The sequence below is a fragment of the Benincasa hispida genome, chromosome 6 (genome assembly GCF_027475165.1).
Source record: "Benincasa hispida cultivar pf3 chromosome 6, pf3_genome.v1.1, whole genome shotgun sequence".
NCBI classification, from domain to species: Eukaryota; Viridiplantae; Streptophyta; class Magnoliopsida; order Cucurbitales; family Cucurbitaceae; genus Benincasa; species Benincasa hispida.
In genome coordinates, this window is record NC_143483.1 from 30,542,063 (window position 1) to 30,564,829 (window position 22,767).

The 22,767-nt window shown below is 33.7% G+C and overlaps 1 protein-coding gene and 1 non-coding gene across 3 annotated transcripts; both read right to left on the reverse strand.

The window, feature by feature from the left end:
• Positions 1-11,438: 11,438 nt before the first annotated feature.
• Positions 11,439-22,403, reverse strand: PEX12 (peroxin-12). 2 transcript variants are annotated; one of them, XM_039034615.2, is made up of 10 exons: positions 22,163-22,403; positions 21,269-21,374; positions 21,021-21,169; positions 20,287-20,536; positions 18,215-18,324; positions 17,697-17,771; positions 13,608-13,694; positions 13,107-13,193; positions 12,806-12,943; positions 11,439-11,770 (listed from the first exon to the last, which is right to left on the reverse strand). In XM_039034615.2, exons 1-10 carry the CDS (start codon positions 22,268-22,270, stop codon positions 11,699-11,701), a joined length of 1,182 nt encoding a protein of 393 aa, XP_038890543.1. In that variant the 5' UTR covers positions 22,271-22,403; the 3' UTR covers positions 11,439-11,698. The 2 variants fall into 2 exon arrangements, with proteins under 2 accessions (XP_038890543.1, XP_038890544.1); XM_039034616.2 differs by having other exon boundaries at positions 11,439-11,817.
• On the reverse strand, positions 17,011-17,113 carry LOC120080650 (U6 spliceosomal RNA). Its single transcript, XR_005482602.1, has one exon. It is a non-coding gene; the product is annotated as a U6 spliceosomal RNA (small nuclear RNA).
• Positions 22,404-22,767: the final 364 nt, after the last annotated feature.

Consider the following 22,767-nt stretch of genomic DNA (forward strand, 5'->3'; position numbering starts at 1 on the left):
TACCATATCTGGTAAGTCATCCTAAGAAATTGATCCTCAAACCTATCACTTGATGCATGTCCAAGGCAACACAGGCTACAAGTACTTCTCGAAGTAGGAATGCTAATATGTGCATAACAACACATACTTTTCTCTTCTTTGCATTACAAAGTCAGGACATATCTAATCTAATAGAGAGACATGAAATTAATAGTACTGTACAATCGACTTGAAATGTGTATAGCTAATTTAACCAAAAAATTAACAACAAAATTAGTAAAAATAAAATAAAGTAAATAAAACAACGAAATAGAACATAGATAAAACATACAGAAGACCGAACCAAATAAACAATAAATAGGGAGACCAACATATACCAACTACATAAAAGAACGGGCAAAAAAATGTCCATAGGGATCAATGGACATTGAGTACAAACTGTAAGAGATGGGGAAGTTCATATTACCTATCAACTAGTCCAAAAGACTATTGGGCACTGGGTCGAGTCTGTCTACTGAATGAAGATCCACACTATGTGTTGTAACAAAAGTCAAAATAGGTGGCCAAAATCTTATTCAATGTGTACAATGTGATACTATTACCAAAATATAGTTATCGATCTCGTTATTGTTACAACTACCATTGCCTACCGCTCAATTAATACCTTAGTAGATAGTGATGGAATAACACTTTGTGTGACAGATGTTGATAGTTTGAGCGTTCAACTTATCACTAGTGCTTCCATAACCGCCTATTCACCATTAGATTTTCATGAACTACTATTACCATCGAGGTTATAGCACATTTAAAAACCCATGTGACGTGATGGAATGATGGCTCCACTTACCTCTACTGATGTGAAAATTGCAAATTCGAAACCCATTACAAGTTCATCAGCTTACCGTTTCACTTACCTATACACTTACCGTCAGGAGTATCATGCATTTATAACCCTATATGACATTGATGGAGTGAGATCAATCATTTCACTTCCTTTACAGTGCATCAATAAACATAAAGTCAAGTAAGGCATTAATTTATCGTGGCCAATGTGCAAGAATGGTCATGTAAGCGAATCATGAGGTAGCAATAAGAATAACAACACGTGGCATTCGATCGAAAGGTATGTGTATGCATTTACGGTTATTGATATCGTTATTGTTATCGTTGTGCATCAGTAAAAATTTGTATGCATCTTAAGAAACAATGCATGGAAAAAGGGAAATACAATTGTCATGATCAATTTCAAACCACTAATGCGACAATTAATCTTCATCAGACCATGCAATTAGCATATGTATACAACCACTTCATTTCATAATCATCCATTTATCATTCAAATCAAGTTGGAAAAAAAAACACAAAATGTGGTAAGATACAAGTTATGGTTCCAAAGATGATCGATTTTTTGAATACCTGTCCTAGCCCAACCTCGCCAACGACCCCAGAGTCCTCCAAGAAAGATGAGGACTCTTCAGACGTACCACTTCTAGTTGAAAGGACTGCAAGCACACTCCACAAGGACATTCTCCTCTCACTCCATCATTTGCTCTTACTCCAACAACGATGATTCATTCGATTGGTTCACAACCCAGTGTGAACAATCCATCCCCTCATGAGGCCTCTCTCACTTCCATGAATTGCCCTCCACACTAGAATGACAAGGGGAATGTGGAGGAAGAGACACATCGGTGAAGGCCCAAGCAGCACAAAGGTTCGAAAGAAGAACCCTAAATGTACACTGGTGATCATATCCAGTGACTATGAGTATGGTAGGTTATTCTTCTTATAGATTGTATTTTAGATATTTTTTTATGAAATCTAAAATGTCCCTCCTTTTTTTTCGTTTTTGTTTTTGTTTTTGTTTTGTTTTGTTTTGTATTTTTTTTTTTTTTGTTCCAATGCGATCTGTGAAAATCTTATTATGGAGAGCTTTAAATATAAAGAATTGACATTAATAAATGTATGCAACGTAAAAGACGACTAAAAAGACTTAAAACATTCCCCAATATTTTTTTCATTATTTTCGTTATCGAAGGAATGCAACGGTAAAATATACAGTCTTAAATCGATAACTGTTGATGTTTGAGCGTAAAAACTTTTTTTTTTTTTTTGTTATCATTATTAACAAAATGAAATGCTACATTGGTAACCAAATTAGAATAAATGAACGATAAAAATACCATTTTGACGATCACCATTACTTTTCAAACTCAACCATAAATCGATAACTACTGACATTTGAGGGTAAAACATTTTTTTTCTTTTTATCATTTGCGACGAACTTCAACGGTAGATCAGTAAGCATATTAAAATAAGCAAACAATAAAATTCTATTCTAACTATCATCGTTATCAATCAAGTTCACCATAAGCTGATAATTGCTAACATCTGAAGGTAAAAGTTGGAAAGTCGTTCAAAATTATTTTTAAAATGGTAGTGAATCCCACTTTATCTTCAAACACAATGAAATTGAGCACCCTCCCAACCTTAATCAGTTTGTAAGTTTTTATTACAGATGAGGAGGAGGACTCCACCATTCATTACGATTATGAATGGACATGTAAACAACAAAAATATTTATATGAGGCCCATTTTTCCCACTATAATTTATTTATACCGATTCACCTAGATGGAGTTAGTAAACAATTAGTGGAAGCAATCAGGATCACTAAACACTCTAATTCATCAATTTTAGCATCTAAATAAGCATGTTCATAAAATGAAAAGAGCGCTTCAAAAATCCTTCAAATTGAGCTTTAATCTCCTCAGCAAATCTTTGTACACCACCACTTGATCTTCTTACTATTCTTTAGAACCTTAGATTGGATTGTGGAATCCAAAATGAATAAAAATGAATAAGAATTTAGGGAAGTTTTTAGAGGAGAAAATTGAGTTTGGTAATTTTTTGTGAAGAACCCTTCTTCTTCCTTAATTCAGCAAAACTCAGTTGCATGTCCTCAAATCTCAATACCAAAGCTGAGTTTTTGTTCCACTTCAGTCATGCAATCGCACTGTACTTCAAGTTGACACCTCAAATACATAAAAGCAAGTGGAATTTTAAAAACTTAATTTCAAAATTATAATCTCGTTAATTTTAAATAAAATTAATTCTTAGCAATTAATTAAACTATTTAATTAATAAAAATTAATTTAACATAAAATATTAAATTAATTACACACCAATTCCAAAAATATAAATCTTTATTTATATATTTAATATTTAAATCAAATTTAAATATTATCCAATTCTCCAATTTCGTTTACCGATAATTAACGTGTAACTATATCATATATAATTACTAATTCCCTTAATTCGAATTTGAATGCTTCAAATTTACTCATCACGCTATTCTAAGGTTTAATCCGTTTGTGAGCTAGTAGGGGGCCTAATGAACCTCCAGATCATGGGCTCCAACGATCTGAGATTAATTGACTAAACTCTTTAATCTGAATTAATCTGCATTTGTTAACTACCAGGTCACTCCACTAAAGCCCAATAGTTGCACTCCCCTCAATGTATCTGTCCATTTGATTTAACCATAATCAGTAAGTCGACCCTTCACAAGTTGTTTGTAATAACGACTAGGTCAAAGGCTGTTTTACCACCGAGATTACATCTTGCTCCTTAAGTCCCACTGATCCTCTAATGAACAATTGGTTTATGATCCAATCATTAAACCGAGTCCGCCTCAAGCCAGTGAGAGGGTGGGGTTCTTTGTTTAAGATCTAGAATCGGTACTTAAGAGAACAACCTCTCTACTAATCCTAAAAGTGGGTAGAAGTGAATTTCGACTTGCACCTATGTCCCTGGCTATGTACCCAATTTTACCCTTAAATGGATTAGCTAAGTTGTCTTCTAAGGCTATTTGTTTAACGATCATGTCTCCTCGATATACGCTCCCTGATGAGATGGTACTTGCGCTCGATGTGTTTTCCGTGCTTATGGGTTCTTGGTTCTCTGGAATTTGAAACTGCTCCACTGTTATCACAATAGTAGGTGATTGGCATATGCATATTTGGAACAATTTTCAAATCAGTCAAGAATTTTCTGAGCAATACTGCTTCTTTAGCTGCTTTACATGTAGCTACATACTCTACTTCCATGGTGGAGTCAGCAATACAAATTTTCTTTATACTTCTCCATTTAGAGTGAATAATGACCTCGAAGTTGATTTCCTAGAATCCACATCGGTTTGAAAATAAAAAATCAGTGTATCTAGTAAGGATCAAATCCTTAGCACCATACACGAGCATATAGTCCCTCGTTCTCCGAAGATACTTGAGGATGTTTTTAATGGCAGTCCAATGATCATATCCAGGATTGGACTGATACCTATTGACAATTCCAACTGCATAGCATATGTCGGGGTGTCTACACAACATGGCATACATCAAACTTCCAACTGCTGATGCATAGGGAATTAATTTCATAACCTCAAACTCTCGAGGTGTCATAGGATATTGTTCTTTAGACAAATGAATTCCATGCCTCAAAGGTAACATTACTTTCTTGGAATTTTGCATTTCATATCTTAACAACATCTTGTCTGTATACGATGCTTGAGATAATGCTAGAATTGTATTCTTGTGATTCTGAACTATTTGGATCCCAAGAACATACTGTGCATCTCCCAAATATTTCATTTGGAATTGCGATGCCAGCCATCTCTTAATATCAACAAGGAATCCTATCTCATTAGGATATCATCAACATATAAAACCAGAAAAGCTACAGTTTTGTTGACAATCTTCTTATAAACACAAGGTTCGTCAACATTCTGTTCAAAGCCATAAGATTTGATCCAGTATCAAATCTCATATTCCAAGACCGAGACGCTTGTTTCAATCCATAAATGGATTTTTTAAGCCTGCAAACCTTTTGCTCTTGACCTTTTTCTATAAACCCCTCTAGTTGAGACATAAAGATACTCTTTTCAAGACAGCCATTCAGAAAAGCTACCTTGACATCCATTTTCTAGATTTCATAATCATAAAAAGCAGCAATGGACAAGAGTATTCTAATAGACTTGATCATAGTAACCGGAGAGAAGGTTTCTTCGTAGTCCACCCCTTCTCTTTAGGTAAACTCTTTTGCCATGAGTCTAGCATTGTAGGTCTGTACCTTACAACCTTGGTCTCAATTTTCTCTTGTAGATCCATTTGCAACCAATAGGTTTTACCCCTTCTAGTTGATCTACAAGTTTCCAAACTAAATTGAAGTATATTGACTTTATTTCGAGGTATGACTTTTATCTATTGGTCTCTATCCACATCTTATATTGTCTATTTAAAAGTCAGTGGATCCTCTAAACCATCATTAGATATGATGACATGAGTTTCCGTTAAACCCATGTATCGGTCAGGCTGCTGAACAACCCTCCCAATACGTCGAGGCATTCTCAACTTTTAAGAAGGATGTGAAGTACCAGTTTCATCAATAACTATTGTTGGAGGACCAGCATGATCAACAACTTTTGTTGATTTACTTGTAGCTTCTGAGGTTATTCCGTTTAATATTAGCTTACTGAGAGGTTGATGATTCTTTATGTGGTCCTCCTCTAGGAATGTTGCATTTGTCGATACAAATACTTTATTGTCCTGAGGATCATAGAAATAACCACCTTTTGTCTCTTTAGGATAGCCTACAAATAGGTATACTTTTGAACGGCGTACAAATTTCTTTGGGTTCTGCACCAGCAGATGTGCTGGACATCCCCAAATCCTGAACTGACGTAAACTATCTTTACGTCCGCTCCATAACTCGTAAGGTGTTTCTGAAACACTTTTCGAGGAAACCATGTTCAAAATATACACGGCAGTCTCTACTGCATGTCCCCAAAATGAATTAGGCAACTGAGCATAACTCATCATCGAACGAACTATGTCCAACAGGGTTTTATTTCTCCTTTCTGCTACACCATTCTGTTGAGATGTACCAGGTGTTGTGAGTTGAGACTGAATTCCATGTTCTATCAAATAGTCCTTGAATTTTAAGTCCATATACTCACCACCTCGATCTAATCGGCATGTTTTAATCTTTTTACCTAATTGATTCTCAACCTCTACCTTATATTCTTTGAACTTTTCAAGTGTTTTAGACTTATGATGCATTAGGTAAATATAGTCATATTTTGAATAATCATCTATAAAACTGATAAAGTATTCATACCCTCTTCGGGCTTTAATATTCCTTTAACTTTTCAAGATCTGAATGTACTAGCTCTAAGGGTTCTTTGCTCTAAGACCTTTCCTATAAAAGATATTTTGGTCATTTTACCCTTACGATGAGATTCACATGGTGGCAAAGAGTTGTCTTCTAACTGATTTAGGAGTCCACTCTTAAACAACCTCCCAATCCTATTGAGATTAATGTGACCCAATATTAAGTGCTAAAGATAGGCATCAGGAGAAATTTTCTATTTCATATTTTGAGTTTCAACTGTTTTAAACATCTCTATATTCAAAACAGCTTTTACCTCAGTTGGTTTTAACACATATAAGTTATTTTCTAGTTTTGCAGAACATATTTTGATGCCTTTTGAAATAATGAACACTTCATTATATTCAAAAGAGACTTTATACGTTTTTTCTAGCAAACATGAGATAGATATAAATTCCTCCTCATGAAAGGAATGTAATAAACATTTTCAAGTAAAATGAATCTATCTTTAATAAATAACTTCATATCTCTCACTGTTTTAACTGAAACAACCTCCCCGGTCCCTGCCTTAAAGGTTGTTTTGTCTTCTGTAAGCTATCTCCAGTAAGTAGTTTCCTGGCCGAAAGCACAATATGATTAGCGGCGCCTAATTCTAATATTCAGGTTAATTTATCATTTTTCATTAAACATGTCTTAATGACAAGTAAATCATATTTACTTTGTTGTACTTTCTGTGTTTCTTCATCTATGACATTCATGTTTATTACTTCTAACATATCCAAAACTAGTTCATTAATAGAGGTTTTATCCTTTATGTCATAGTTATAAACTTTTTCGAGAATATCGTTCCTGACAGATTGTCCAAACAATGTTTGTAACGAACCCATGATTCGTTTAGCAGAAGCCATGTTCTCAAATTTCTTAGCCAGTATATCAGATATATTTGCTAAGATAAAGATTCGGGTCTTTTCATTGGCCTTAATCCATCTATCATATGCATTCCAAACTTTTTGGTTTGCTGATGAACTAGAAGATTGAAGACATTCCTCTATTAAAACAAATTTTAGATCATCATTTGCTAGTATTATGCCTATGTTTGATTTCCATGTTAAATAATTAAGACCTTAAACATATTGGAAGCGTGTAATATTGAAGAATTCAACATGCTAAAATTATTAAAAAAAATCCTAATTAGTAAATTGCTTTTAAATCCAATTTTAATTTTAGCAAAAGTAACAATGTACCCAAATTTTATTATTTATTTGCAATGATACTTTAGTGAGTCAGAATAGATACTACCGAGAGGCAGTCAAATACTCTTTCACTGAAGCAAGAAAATCTTGACTAAATACTATCTCCAGAATAACTCTTATTCTTATAGTCATTTAGTTACCGTTTTCAGTCAAGAATTTACTAATACTTAGTAATTCTCGTAAGTGTAACCCTCCATTTTCATACCTCAAAGATTGGCCTCAACGATGCTACGGATTTGGAAAGTCAAGGTTAGGAATCAACCTAAGAAATCTTGTCCATTTCTGAAGTTTGAATTATTCTGAATCCCATGTTGCTTTGAAGGAATAGCCGCTGAAAAAACGACTAGCTTATGTTGCCTAAAAACGACAAGCAGGCACGACATAGGAATCTCATGGTCCAAAATAATAGAAGAGACCGCAGGACACATTGACACATATCCTTCACCCACTTACTATGAACTACTTCACCTATTCACCTCGTTATTGACCCATGCAAATATTTTTCGAATGGAGGTCATTCCCAGGATGATACGAAACCGAGCATGAATCTCACAATGTGAACTCTTAGGGACGTGAGAGCTAAGAATAATATATCGTATATATTATTAATCTTCCACTAAAGTGTTCTATTTGTTTTGGGTAAATTTATACTCAGGTTTATTCCGGCTAATAAATAACGTAAGTCTAGGTTATCTTCCAAATATAACTTTTATATTTGGTTTTAACCTACGATGTCTAGGTGATAAACCAGTTTTAAAACTTCACATCGCTCAAGCATGCTCAATTATTCGATTATAATCCTTAAGTAAGAGGTGTTTCGTAAACTATCAACTTAAATATCTCCAGCCTTAGACAGGATTATAGATCGATTGAATTTGTAACCAAATTTTACAAGATAACGACCTATTTTAACTATTAAAACAAGTTATTTGTTAACCCTAGGTGAGCATGCATCTTATCTTTGTTATGGATTTTAACAGTTTAAACTGGTTTTTATAACAATTATAAAACAATAGACATGTCGATCATCCATAATAATCATCAAGCAATACAGGATTTAAATCTACATGGCATACTATATGCACATCAAGATTTATTTAATTATAACATACATTCACAATGCATAAATAATTAAACACACACAGATATGGACCAGTTTTGGCATTTCAAACAAGCAATTAGCCTAAATTATTACAATAATAATTAAAAACTCCTTCAAAGAGCTTCTGGTCTTCACGAACCGACCCGAACTGCCCAAACCGGATCTCTAAAGCACCAAAATGAGTTGAACCGGCTAAAATGGGGTTGAACCGGATCTCCTAGACCTAAACCGGCTGAACCGGTTCACTTAAACCGTCGGTCGGGTCGCATTTGCGCACTTTCTGGGCTGGGATGAGCAGCGTTGCAACACCTCGGGCTGAAGAAGAACAGCGTTGCAATGCTCTGTGGGCATCGTTGCTACACTGCCTGGCAGTAGCTTCATTTTTTAAAATCTGCAGCTGACCTCCCTTACTTCTTTCTTCAATTACAGCCTAATTACAACTCTATTGACTCTAACAAATTTACATATTCTTAATCACACATTAATGCTCATAAACAAAGAACCAATTACAAAAATTCACATTTAATTGAAGAGAAAATAAATGTCAAAACTAAAATTATCCATATCAGCCACTATTTTCACACAACCTATGAAAAACACCCACAAGCTAAAATTACCACGAATTGAGTGCTTAAATCATGCTCTGATACCAATTGATAGAGTTAACAAGCAATTAGCGAAAGAAATCATGAACATTAAGCACTTTAATTCATCAATTTTAGATTCTAAATAAGCATGTTCATAAAATGAAAAGAGGGTTTCAGAAATTACCTTTGGAGACTTCAAAAATCCTTCAAATTGAGCTTGAATCTCCTCAGCAAATCGTTGTAGACCACCACTTGATCTTCCCTATTATTCTCTAGCACCTTAGATTGGATTTTGGGATCCAAAATGAATAATAATTTAGGGAATTTTTTAGAGGAGAAAACTGAGTTTGGTAATTCAGCAAAACTCAGCTGCATGTCCTCAAATCTCGGCATCAAAGCAGAGTATTTGTTCCACTTTAGTCATGCAATCACATTGCACTTCAAGTTGACACCTCAAAGCATAAAAGCAAGTGAAATTTTGGATGAAATTAAGTGTTTAATTTGGGATAAATCCACTTCTACAATTTTAAATTAAATTCAAATTTCAATTTATGAATTTTGAAAACTTAATTTCAAAATTATATATATATTCATTAATTAATATAATATATAATTTCATTAATTTTATTAATTTTAAATAAAATTAATTCTTAACAATTAATTAAAATATTTAACTAATCAAAATTAATTTAATATCAAATATTAAATTAATTAAACACCAATTTCAAAAAATTAAAGCTTTATTTATGTATTTAACATTTAAATCGAATTTAAATATTATTCAATTCTCTAAGTTCGTTTAATACGGTAATTAAACGTGTAATTATATCGTATTAATTAATAATTCCCTTAATTCGAATTTTAATGCTTCAAATTTACTCATCACGCTATTCTAAGGTTTAATCCATTTGTGAGCTAGTAGGGAACCTAATGAACCTACAGATCATGGGCTCCAACGATCCGAGATTAATTGGCTAAATTGTTTAATTTGAATTAATCAATATTCGCTAACTACCAGGTCACTCCACTAAAACCCAGTAGTTGCACTCCCACTGTAGATATATTTCTATCCATTTGATTTAACCACAATCAGTAAGTCGACCATTAACAAGTTGTTCATAATAACGACTGGGTCAAAGACTGTTTTATCCCCGAGATTACATCTTGTTCCTTAAGTCCCACTGATCCTCTAATGAACAATTGATTTGTGATTCAATCACTAAACCAAATCTTTCTCGGGCCAGTGAGAGGGTGGGGTCCTTGTTCAAAACCTGGAATCAGTACTTAAGAGGGTAGGGGCCACTAATCCTCACCCATGCAAATCTAAAGATAATCCCGAATAAACAAGAGTTCGTAATTAGCTCAGGATTAAGGTCAAGTTACCTAGATCATTGATTTGAAATCATCAATCTTAAACAGTAAAAAGCGTAAGAGTGACTTATTTCTTGGTCCGGTCTATTACAAACTTTTTGCATAAGATGCCTCCACTCGCATGTCTCCACATGAACGATTCAAGATCACATCGTTTTGTACTAAATACAAAGTGAGCCACATCTAATAGTGTTACTAGAATAAGGTGTCCAACCTTACCTTATTCGTATACTTTAAACCGTTAGTACTCATGTAATAGTCATGGATCTTAGTTTATTAGATTTAATTTTTATAAGTACAATTAAACATATTTATTATATAACCTCAATAACACTTTTATTACAAATAGAATATGTTTAACATCACAATTTAGAACATACAACCCAATACATCCGATGTAAACATGACCTAATATCAAAGATTGCTTGGATGTTTAATTACTTATTGAAATCAAATATTCATGTATGACCATTTGCTTCAAACACCAAAAATTGTTGGATTTAATAGTAAAAATAATGTATTAAAAACAATATGAAATTTGTTCAACGATAGTTGCTGCTCGAATTTTTTCCGGGAAGTAAAATAGCACGTGTCATGTCTCGCATAACCACAACTATTTTTTTGTTTTTAATTTCAAATTAGATGGAAGAAAAATAGAAAATATGTGGTAAATCCAATCCAATATAAATTTTAAAACAATTGTTTGATATTTTAGAACAAGAAATATGTAACCATCCCTAGAAACTGCAAATTATCATTTGTCAAAATTCAGTCAAATAATTATTTATTCGATATATGAATAAAAAGGTTCCATATTGATAAGACAAATAAGTATTCCCCAAAAAATCCAGCGCCAAAAATGAGAACAAAAATACAAATTTAAATATTGATAACAAACCTAAGATTAAAACTGACTAAACTACTAAACTGTGTAACATCGTCGTTGATCAAAATAATTTACAAATGCATCTTGGTTTTCATAATTTTTTTAGAACATCTGATATATTTATTGATATTTCTAAAAAATTGAAACCTTGTTATGATCCTAAACACCATATTACTAAGAACTATAACTAGTAATTTCATATCCTATACTCCATAGATATAGTTTCAACCATCAAGAACTATTATAAACTACAAAATGAACAATTGTAAAGTTTTTGCAGATTTGCCAACAAGTCCAATAAATCCTTGAGAAGATGGCAGCCATTAAACCTTGTATTATTGTGTCCCTCAACTTTCTTCACATATCATGGAAGAGCCTCCTAATGTGATCAACATTTGCAGGCATTAATGTGATTGGGCAGCGCTTGTACTGGTCCAATGCAAACATAACACAAGATTACAACCATTAGGTGCATTCTGCCCAAGTCAATGAGTAGCATCGTTAAAAGATAGGAGTTCATCTTATATCATGGATGCAATTTTTACTTCAGGTCTCATTTGATAACAATTTTATCTATTCTTGAAATTATGCTTATAAAGCCTATTGTTTTCTTCGTTCAGTGGGTTACTAACTGAAATTTAGACCAGTCTTGAAAAAACGTGTTTTGTAATTTTTTTTTTTTTTTTATTAGTTTTCAAATTTTGAATAGATTATTAAAAATGTATTTGAAATTAGAAGAGAACAGATCAAATGATAGTGGCCATGGTTTATTATTATTATTTTACTCAATAAGAAGCAAAATTTTTATTTAAAAAAAATGGAGACTAATGCTAGAAAATATATACTCCACAAGAGAATAAAATAAAAGTAATTAAAGAAAGCGGTAGAGGAAAAGAGAAAATATTAAAAGACACTAAAGCTCAAAATAACCCTGACTTTTCAAAACAGAAAATGCAAAAGAATGTTATCAAACCGGCTCATAAAAATCTATCTGAACTATCAAGGCATGTCTCATATGTTAGCTCTTTAGTTTTGGTCGCAATCAACCTAGGTCCTAGAGAGCTAGCTTAAACAATAGCTCCCTTACGACTGGAATTGAAAACTTATCACTTACCATCTCCTTATTTAGCATCATTTTTCCTTGCGAACGACTTCCAAGACTAGAAAAAAAAAAAAAAAAAAACTCACACTCAGCCAACTAATTCGCACAACCAATACCTCCATGAACTCAACCTAATAATAATAGGTGCCACACCCTCCTTGCTAAGCTCTCCTTGTTCGTAAGTGGGGTAACCTAGCTAGTACCTCAAATGCACAAGAGAGTTCATGCAATTATGAATGAACTCCTCAAGAACTCTATTTCCTACTTCCTCACTCAGCAGTCAAATTAGTCCTCAAATAAGATTCCAATATGGAAAGAAAGGGAGTTAAATAGATGTTTGCTGACAGTAGTTAAGGGCTTACCTGAGAAATATACTTGAAGATGCAAGTGTAACAAAAGACAAAGCCAGAAACAGTAACAACTGACGGATTGGCTCGTTTCTCTGAGCACAAAGGGCAAATTGTTCTGTTGGATGGCAATGGAATCCCTTCCTTGGCTACCTGTTATCTCAACACTTCAAGAGCTTGTATTTGAATGGGTAATACATACTTATGTAAATATATACATTATACATATGCACCCTCACACAAATACAAAATATATATTATCATAAAAAGCACAAAACCCCTGTGATATAGAGTTCAATTAAGGAAAAAGTATCACCTTCGGGGGAGGAGGAGGAGGTGGTGGGGGGTATACAGTTGGTGCAGACATTCGTTCCTCAGCAGATTGGTACCACCACTCCATCATCTAATCGGATTACGACATAGTCATTACGTGATGTAAAAAAGATCAAAGATGCAATTCATTTCATCAACAATCAATTAATGCTAAAAGAGAACATATTCTAGCGGTATTCAAAGCAAGACTTCTGAAACAAAAATAAAAAGATCCAAGATCACTATTGTATCATGCATATAATTATAATTAGATTGAAGAAACGGTAAGTGGATGATAAAAATAATTGTGTTATCACAAGATCACTCTTTGTGATAATAAAAGTTATGTTTCTTATAAAAAAAAAAAATAATAATTGTGTTATTGTATTAATCAAAATTCAAAGTTAAACATTATTCTTCATATAAGTAAGGGGTTGTCATTATTATACTTTAAAACACATATTTAAAAGCAACACATACGATATTGGATAGATCAAAGACTCACTTTGAAGAAAAATACTGCTGCAATTAATCCGGTCTGTGCATAATCTAGCATCGTGTACAAACAAGTGAGGAGCCCTCCTTGTATTGCCTGTGTCGATGAATAAAGTACACTTTAAGCATAATATATTGAACGAGGGTAGAAAGTGAAATTAGCTCTAAAAGTTGAAAAGGACCACTGTGAAACTAACAATGACAAAATCCAGAGATAAATACATGCAGGTGAAATTTTGATGTATTAACAAGTTGCCAAGTACCCAACTAAACAAAGTAACTCTCATCAGATCAACCATCAAAACTAGTCGAACAATCTCTTTGCTCAAAAGTTGGCGGATGTTACCAAGATTCAGAAGACAATATAGAACAAAAATAATTCTTTCATATGCAACAACTTACACCATTCTTCTTGTCATCATATAAACTTTTTTAACAGTTATACATAGCCAAGATCCTGAATATGAGGTTCCCAAAATTGTAAGTAGAGTATGTCTTGGAATCTTGGCTAAGTACTCTTCATCGAGTCTTAACATTCACTCCATGACAAACCTTGGGATCGCTTGTTAGACCCTCAACCCATAAAGATCTTGAGAAACTCCATGATGAAGGGATCGGGTTAGATCAAGGGACCAAAAGGGAAAGACAAACTAAGATTGACGATAGCCAAGTTTACAAAGGCTCGTCGATGGCACAAGAGGGGCAATTCACAGTTACAATGGTTGGAAGGAGACCAACCCTTAGGCAAGACGCTTGTATCCTTCATAATTTCCAAGGTCTTGCTCGAGGAAACCTCTCAAGGAGATGAAAGCCAAAGCACATACGGATGCACTGTCAGCTGCCCATGGCTGGGCTGCCCACCCAGTGAACTAAGTGCGTGCAAATCAGCGCCAGCATGTGATGGGGTGGGTGACATTTCATCAAACTCATGCATCCCACCCATCCATGCTAGCCACTGTGAAGAGCACACCTAACCTTGCTCATGGATGGTCGTATGAGCGTCAATGTCCGCACACGCGGCCTTGTGCTGTGTGCACTCACACTTGCTGCACACATTGTCTAGAAAATGAAATGGAAATGTGGGGTAAGACCAAGTATATGATGTCACCTGCCCACTGTCGGATGGTTAGAATGCCTATACTGTACCCGCTCTCCAAAACTAAATATGCCTCCACTCTGTTGATGACTGCTGGAATGTAGGAATAGGGCAATATGGAGTTTGACCAACCCCTAGCTGATAAGTAATATGAACCCTGTACAACTCCATAAATTACACCTGCAAGTCCTTCGACTCCTTTATAACCAATAGAGAAATACTCAAAAGACAATAACCCCTTCAAAGCATTTGGAGATGGGATATTCCCCAAAAAGTTAGGTTATTAAACATGATAACCATCTATGTAAGAAACGTATATATATATAAATAAGAAACTATGCTGGATGAGCAATGAGACACAAAGCCACCTCTCCATCTTCTGTCCATTTTCCAAAAGATTTTCGGATCATGCCCTCAGTACCTTTAATCGGTCTGTGGTTTTTCCTGGTGACATCTCTAGCTTTCTATACTTCATTCTCGGAGGGTCACCCATTCAAAGAAAGGAAGAGACTCATTTGGATGCACCTTGTTAAATAACTTCGAAATATGTAGGAAACAATGTTGAAACTTTAAAAGACTAAAACCAATATGATGTGATCTGCATATATACTCATGAGAGGGGAAAAAATTGGGGAAAGAAAATAAAACAAAAAAATGTCAATAAATAGCCCTCAAGAAGGAACCCATTAATGTTAATTTGTAGTTTTCAGATTTCAAGATTGTCTCCCACTTTCCTATTTTTTTCCTTTTATTTTCCATTGTTGTGTGCGCCTCCTCGTTTCCCAGACTTTCTGTTTTTCATTTTCTTCTCCTTCCCTTTTCTTTTTCTTTTTTTTCTTTTCCCTATTCTTTTTCATTTCACTTTCAACCACGATAATCGTCAGTGTCCAAGCTAATTCTGGGTCTCTGCTCCAGCCATTGTCGCCAATTGCCAACACAAAGTCATCTTCTTTTCTGGCCGACTGCAGATCACGTATTTTATGTATAAGGTTTTTTTATTTAAATTTCTCGAATAAGACAGTTGTGGTTCACCCTGATTCTTACGATTCAATCGTCCAAATTGAACGATTCATCTCAGTTCCAATTCAAATGAACAAGTTCATTTTTAGCTCCGTTACACTTTGACTCATACAATACAACTCATGTATCGTGCAAGTTTAACAACATTGATATTGTGTATATATTTATTAGAGAATAATTCCTTCCTGGTCTTTTAGGTTCTAGGCTTAGTTTCCATTTGATCCTTAGATCTCAAAATGTTACACTTTTAGTGATGTAGTAGGATTAGGATAAATTAGGGTATTATGGTCAAATCCTTAATTGATTAGGATTGGGATTAGTTTCCATGATTGATTAGAGTTAGGATGAGCTTCCTTGGTTTATTAGGATTAGGATTATGATTAGTTTCTTTGATCACTTAGGATTAGGATTAGTTTGCTTTCCATTTCTCTATAAATAGAGAGATTGTCTTCTTGTTTTGATAAGTTTTGATTCATTTGAATAAAATTGATATTCATCATTTAGTCCTTATGTTTTGAGTTTGATTTGCATTTTGTCTTTATGTTTCAAAATATTATAATTTTATCCCTGAGATTTGAATTTTGTTTCATTTTGGTTTCTAGGTTTCAAGATTACACTTTTAACCTTGATTTTACACTAAATACTCACTTTCAGTCAATAGCATTAATATACATTGATAAAGTTGTTTTTCAGAAACTGTGGAAAACAAATAGCCCTAAGAGAGTTAACATCCTTATTTGGGGTATGATTTCTGGGTCGCTAAATTGTTCTTCCACTCTCCATGCGAAGCTTCCAGATCGTTATTTGTCTCCTACAATCTGCCCCCTTTGCATGGAAGCAAATGAAGATCTTCAACATCTATTCTTTGTATGCAAATTGGATTGTTGGTTGAAATTATTAGCTATCTTTCATCTTCGATTTGAAGTTGCAAGATCCAACGCCTCATCCTGGGCTTTCTATTATCTTGTACTTCTTGTTGAATTCCATGTGACATTGTATTTTGAGCATTATCTCATTCCATTATATCAATAAAAAGTGTTTTTTTTTTTTTGCAAAAGTATTGTAATTAAAGTATGAGGTGGGGGAATCGAACTTCTAACCTCGAAGTCAATAGTACAAGCATTATGCCAATTGAACTATGCTCATGTTGGCATAAAAAGTGTTGTTTCCTTTAAAAAAAAAAGATCTATTAATTAATTTTAAATAATTCTGAAGTCAAATTTTAAATTTTTTAATAGTGAGGAACCAAATTGAAAATGCTTGAACTTAATTAATTATAATTCTTTTAGTTCATTTAAATTAATTAATAGACTCCTCGATTTGTGCGTGTCATCCTTGGGCAGGGGCCATGTTAATCTTCTCTGTATCGTTTCACTTTTATCTGATGTCTCTGAAGGGACTTAAATTAATTAATAAATATTAACACTAAAGGCAAACAATGCGTACTTAGTGGAAAATCGAGGTTAAAAGGGTAAATTTTAAAACCTAGGAACCAAATTGAAACAAAACTCAAATCTCAATGGTAAAATTGTAACATTTATAAACCTAGGGACTAAACTGAAACCAAACTCAAAACTTAAGAACTAGGCCTTTAACTTTTTGAAATCTAGGGATCAAATGAAAATTAAACCCAAAACCTAGGAACCAAAAAGATATTTTTCCCTATCGATTATTTATTTATTTCAGATGAGTAAGAAGAAATACAACAATATTATTCTTTTTCCCTAAATTCAAGTTTAACAAACCCCAAGCTTAATGTCTAATTCTTAGGGGCCATGTTGACGAGAGCCAACAAACTTTTGAAAGGTTTATTTTCTCTTGTAACTAATCTCTTTTTCCCAACCAATATACTCCACTTTCAACCTGAATCTCATCAATAGATCTTCTGTAAGCTCCGAAGGGTTGGGTGATTCCAAAAATAAAAATAATATGAGAAGACAAAAAGGTTAAAAGGTGCACCAATAATTATCAAAGAAGTTATACCTTCAACCAAGGAGGGCCACGTAGTCGCTCACGCTCATGGCTTCGTATCTTTGAAATTCTAGATGATGTGTCCATCTACCTTGATGCCACAAAAAGGGTAACAAAAACAATGAACACAAAGAAGAATGGGAAAAAATCTTCAAATGTTATTGATCAAGTAGCACCAAAAAGTGAAATGGATGCTGATGTGTGATACATTTAATCTAATAACAGAACAAACATTTGAAATGCAACAACTATTCTGCTCAAAGTTTACATAAATTATAAAAATTAAATTCCAGTAGTTGACAACATTCTATAAAAGATTAATCATATACATGTCATGTTCATCCAGGGGCTATGCAAAGACAGCATTATCAAATAATTGAATCATAAAGCATCACTGATTCTGCTGTGTGTACAACTCTCTAAACAAGGGCATTGAAGATCTATATGAAATAAAGTAACCTATTCTATTAACAATAAAAGGAGTTACCACCTTAAAACATTTCATCAACACTAAAGAGTAAAAAAATTACCAGCTCTTGTCCTGTACCCCGGCATACATGGACTCCAATGACCTGCAGTCCTAGTGAATAGAAACCAGTAGCATCCAACAAATATAACAGCTGATAAGCAAACGATAGACCTGCATCATCATAAAAATAGTCCTTAAACAATGGCGTTCAGGATAGTTTATAAAAAAATGACTAAGAAATATAGATAACCATAATAATATTTGATTCCAAATAAAACTTCAAGAAGTATCATCACAGAAAATAAATACAAAATACAAGCCACTTTTTTCTCTGATATGAAACAAAGTACTTCCATAACAGATATGACATTATTCAAAGGATTGGATAATAAATGAACCATAATGTCACCTCTGACCACTAACAATCAAAAGAAAATAGGAACATTTCATGAATATTTTATACGGGAAATCCAAAGAGTCATTATATTGAATATAAAGAAAAAATAATAATAATAATATTGTGATGTAAGGCCGAAGGCCCCTTTTTTGTAATTACATAGGAAGTTGTTAGTTGTTATAGTTAGTTAATCATTTTGTAACTGATTTCTTCTATAAATAAGACTCACCTCTCTCATTTTGAGGAGAGATTCATTTTTGATGAACTTCTAGAGTTTGGTTTGACACCAGCCCAGTTAGCAAGTTGTTTGAATTCGAGGATTGGGAAGTTAAACTGAAGAGAATTTTGAAAATGTTTTGCCCGAAATCCACCTAATTTGAGGATAAGGAAATCCACATACCACCACATAATCACCAACAAGGAGCACTTTGACAGTTGTGCACAAGGAGAGGATGTGGGAACTGAAGCTGCAAATAGTTAGCGCCATGCATTTGTTTACAAAAAAAAGGAAGGAATCTCCATATCTAGTTTCCTTCGTTCCAAATACCTTCTATGACAAACTAATGACAATGATGAGAGTGAAGGGCGGTGCACAACAGCAATTGCACCAAAAAAGTGGAAGGAAAAGAAACGAAGGAGATGGAGAAGAATATTATTAAATTGATAAAAAGCCAACTCAACAAAAAAAATAATATTGAATTAATAAATTGATCAACATCATCAGCAACTTAGCTGCTACCTCATTATTCGTTAGTCAACTAATGGTCCAACGACCCTATGGAATCTTTCCCAAAATCTCAAAGACTAAAATATTCCTTTTGAAACCTTATAGACACTAGATACAAACTTTAGTGTCAAAAATGTATTTTACCCACTTCTGGTTGATTAACTACAAGTTTCTCCAAATAACTTCTAGGAACATAAACACGAGTTTTTCTTCCCCGCCTCGCTTAGAAAGAGAGAGATTTACAAGCCCAAGAAGACAAGAAATCATATCAAACCAAAGTTTTTTTTATTTTTCTTTTCGAATAAGAAACATTTAATTGATTGAATGAAATATAAGGAAATCATATCAAAAACTTGATTAAACACTTGACCAAAATGTATTTTAACCAAATGATCTTTAGTCTTCTCATTATTTTAATAAACTCTTTCTGTACCTTCTTGACCATGACTAAACTATCCACAAAGTGTTCTCTTCAAGTAATGGGAATCCTAACCCTTGAAAATTTGAAGAACACTGAACCCAACTCATATCAAACACTTCCAGAAGCCTGAACCAGAGGGGAAAACAAATAGGCAAGAGCAAAGCAAATGATTGAAATGCATTCTGATCACATCTGCATAAAGATTACCAATTTGGATTAAAAACCATGGAGAGATTGGGTTTCTAAAATTTTTCCTTGTGATGAGACCTCCAGGATAGCAGTCCACAAGAAAACCTTAGGCATCTTGAGCTTCCAAAGGGACTTTGAAAACTAGGTGAGGGGATAACAAATGAATCTTCTAAAAGGGCAGCAAAAAGAGACTTAATAGAGAATAGCTGACACCAAAACAAGGTTCCACACCCTTGAGGGTTTGAATTTCCACCCATAGATGAATTAAAAAAAAAAAAAAAAAAAAAAAAATCCATACATTTTTTGCAAACCAAACCATGGGATCACAAATCTCCAAACACATATTTGTTAAAAATAAAAATATACCAGAAAAACTTGATAATGCAATGTATTTATTACCTTCACTGCTTGCATGAAGCCATGGGTAACAAGAACCAACAAGTTTCTGAAATTTTTTCATCACTCGTGCTCTTACCGATGTTTCAACTCCCAAAGTTCTAGTAGGAACAACAGAGTCACCTCTCACATCATAAATTTCAGCATCATTAAACCCTTCATTATCATCACCCCATAAACTTGCTTGAAGCCTGGCCTCCCTTTCCTTATTGTAAATTGAGTGCAACTTTGACTTGAAATAAGGCAATACAACCTGAAAATTATATATTCATTGTATTAATTCAAGGTGCAGAGTGCGTTGCAGGTAAATCCGGTTGGAATCCATGTGAAATACTGTTTTTTTCTTTTAACTACTGTTTACGGAAACTTATTGTACACACAACATATATATCTAAATTTTGTTTTCCTTTTCTTTTTCCATATATCCGAAATTCTATGCAGCAATATGCTACCAAAGATCAATATTTTGTATCGCATATTTAGTGCCAACGCCCCTGTTTAGGGAGATAAGTATGCGCAAAAGGCTGAGATAAAGTGGGTAGTGAATAACACACTCATAAAGCAACTAGGTTATATGAATATGCGCGTGTGTACAGAGAGAGAGAGAGAGAGACTAGTGTACAAAACATCAAATTTTTCGAGATAAGCAGTGAACTAAATATCAAAATCACAAAGAAAAATGGAATAATGGTTGCATCCTAATTATCATTTTTAAATTAATGGGAACCAGATCGTACCAAGAAAGCAACAGAAAGAACTTTTTGATGCTTTTCTAATCCTCTATGTTGAATACCATCACCAGAGACTGAACGAGCATCTTCCTTCTTTACTTTTACATTTACAGCTCTTCTTCTTAAGCCATATAGGGATTCAGAAAATGAAGCATCTGAAGAATACATTCAAAATGAACAAAAAATAGGTACATAGAGACCGGAACAGTAATGTACAAATTTAAAACAAATGCTTTATGAGAACAACCATCTACCTGTAGTTCGTAAGCTATGTGTTTCGAGAACTAGCATTAGCAAAGAAAAGAACTCATCTTCATAGTCTAACACCTTATGAAAGAATGGTCTTCTTAGAGCTAAAACCTGAAAATATTTTCATCAACCCAGAAAAATTTAAGCATTAGGAATAAACAACAAAAAGATATTATAGTGAGGAAACAGTATACAGCCATATGAAAGGAAAAATAATATGTACAATATCTGAGTGTGTTGGTCAGTTTGCACACTCCTCAACTATTTTTACTGAGCAACCACCTAACTCTACAATATCTAGTACAAGGTAACTTGTAGGATAATAAATATTAGGTAGGTGACCTCTCCTTGTGTTAATTAAAAGGACTTGTTTGTAACATAACTCGGTATGAAGCTTTCCTCCTCTCCTTTTCATATGTCCATATTTTCAAGGAAATAGTTTCTTATCTAACATAGTTGATGGTAACAAAAAACAGTTGAAAATAGTTGAAGTAACAAGATGTCCTCGATCAAAAATCACTTTCGACACAAGCCATACGTCCTTCGCCAAGAGCCTAAAGCACATAAATTACAATGAAATTTTCAACCCTACACCCTTGTCCAAATTCAGAGGGGAAAAAGACCCAGCAAAACAATTACAGGAGTACAAAATGGAGAAATTCAATGACCCATTTATCAGCAATAGAACCCGACTTTTCTCGAATCTATGGAACCAAACAACAATACAAAGGCCTAATAACTATGGAAAAAAAAAAGTCCCAATTCGCCAAGAATAGAGCACAACAAGGAAATTGCCACAGCAATGGGGGTCAGAGTTCATTGGTAGACTACTCTGCGACGAGAGCATACACGAAATAAAAGTTATTGAAGACATGATATCAAAAGAAAGAGATTCCTACGCCGATGGAGTAAGTGAGAGCAGCACGAAGGCTGGCAGGGAGCTGCTGAGCGGCGGCCATTTCGAAGAAGGTGGGACGAGTCCCTTGACCTCCAACCTGAAACAACATCGTTCTGAAATTTCTTTGACTGGAAGCTCTGAGCGAATGCTTCCGAGCAAAAAGTAGAGCTTTTGTCGCAAAAATGGCACACTGTTCCCACAAACCACCGAATGAGAATCAAATTTTGATAATTTGCAAAATTAATCATAAATTTGATGTCTTTATCCGTTTAGGTCCCTTTTTTTGCCATAAATTAGGGAAATTGAATTTTTTTTTTTTTACCAAGTTAATTTTAATATAGATTAAAATATCATTTTAGTCTTTATATTTTTAAATTTATTTAATTTTAGTCTTTATAATTTTATTTATTTAATTTTAGTCTTTATAATTTTATTTATTTAATTTTAGTCTTTGTACTTACCATAAATCTTAAATTTACTATCCGATACTAGTTTGTTGTTGGTTTTTTCAAAACTTTTTGTTATCTATTAGTATTTTTATTATAAATTTTGAAAATATATTCACATATTATATTTCTTTACATGAAAATTATTATTATTATTTAA

What these genes read in the sequence shown, in the direction of transcription:
- PEX12 (XM_039034615.2), bottom strand. Translation starts at nt 22,270, where the DNA reads ATGTTGTTTCAGGTTGGAGGTCAAGGGACTCGTCCCACCTTCTTCGAA. An exon ending in TTCTTTCTGTTGCTTTCTTG is followed by an intron (nt 20,537 to 21,020) that starts GTACGATCTGGT and finishes TATAATTTTCAG; the next exon opens with GTTGTATTGCCTTATTTCAA. An exon ending in CAGCAGTATTTTTCTTCAAA is followed by an intron (nt 13,194 to 13,607) that starts GTGAGTCTTTGA and finishes TAATCCGATTAG; the next exon opens with ATGATGGAGTGGTGGTACCA.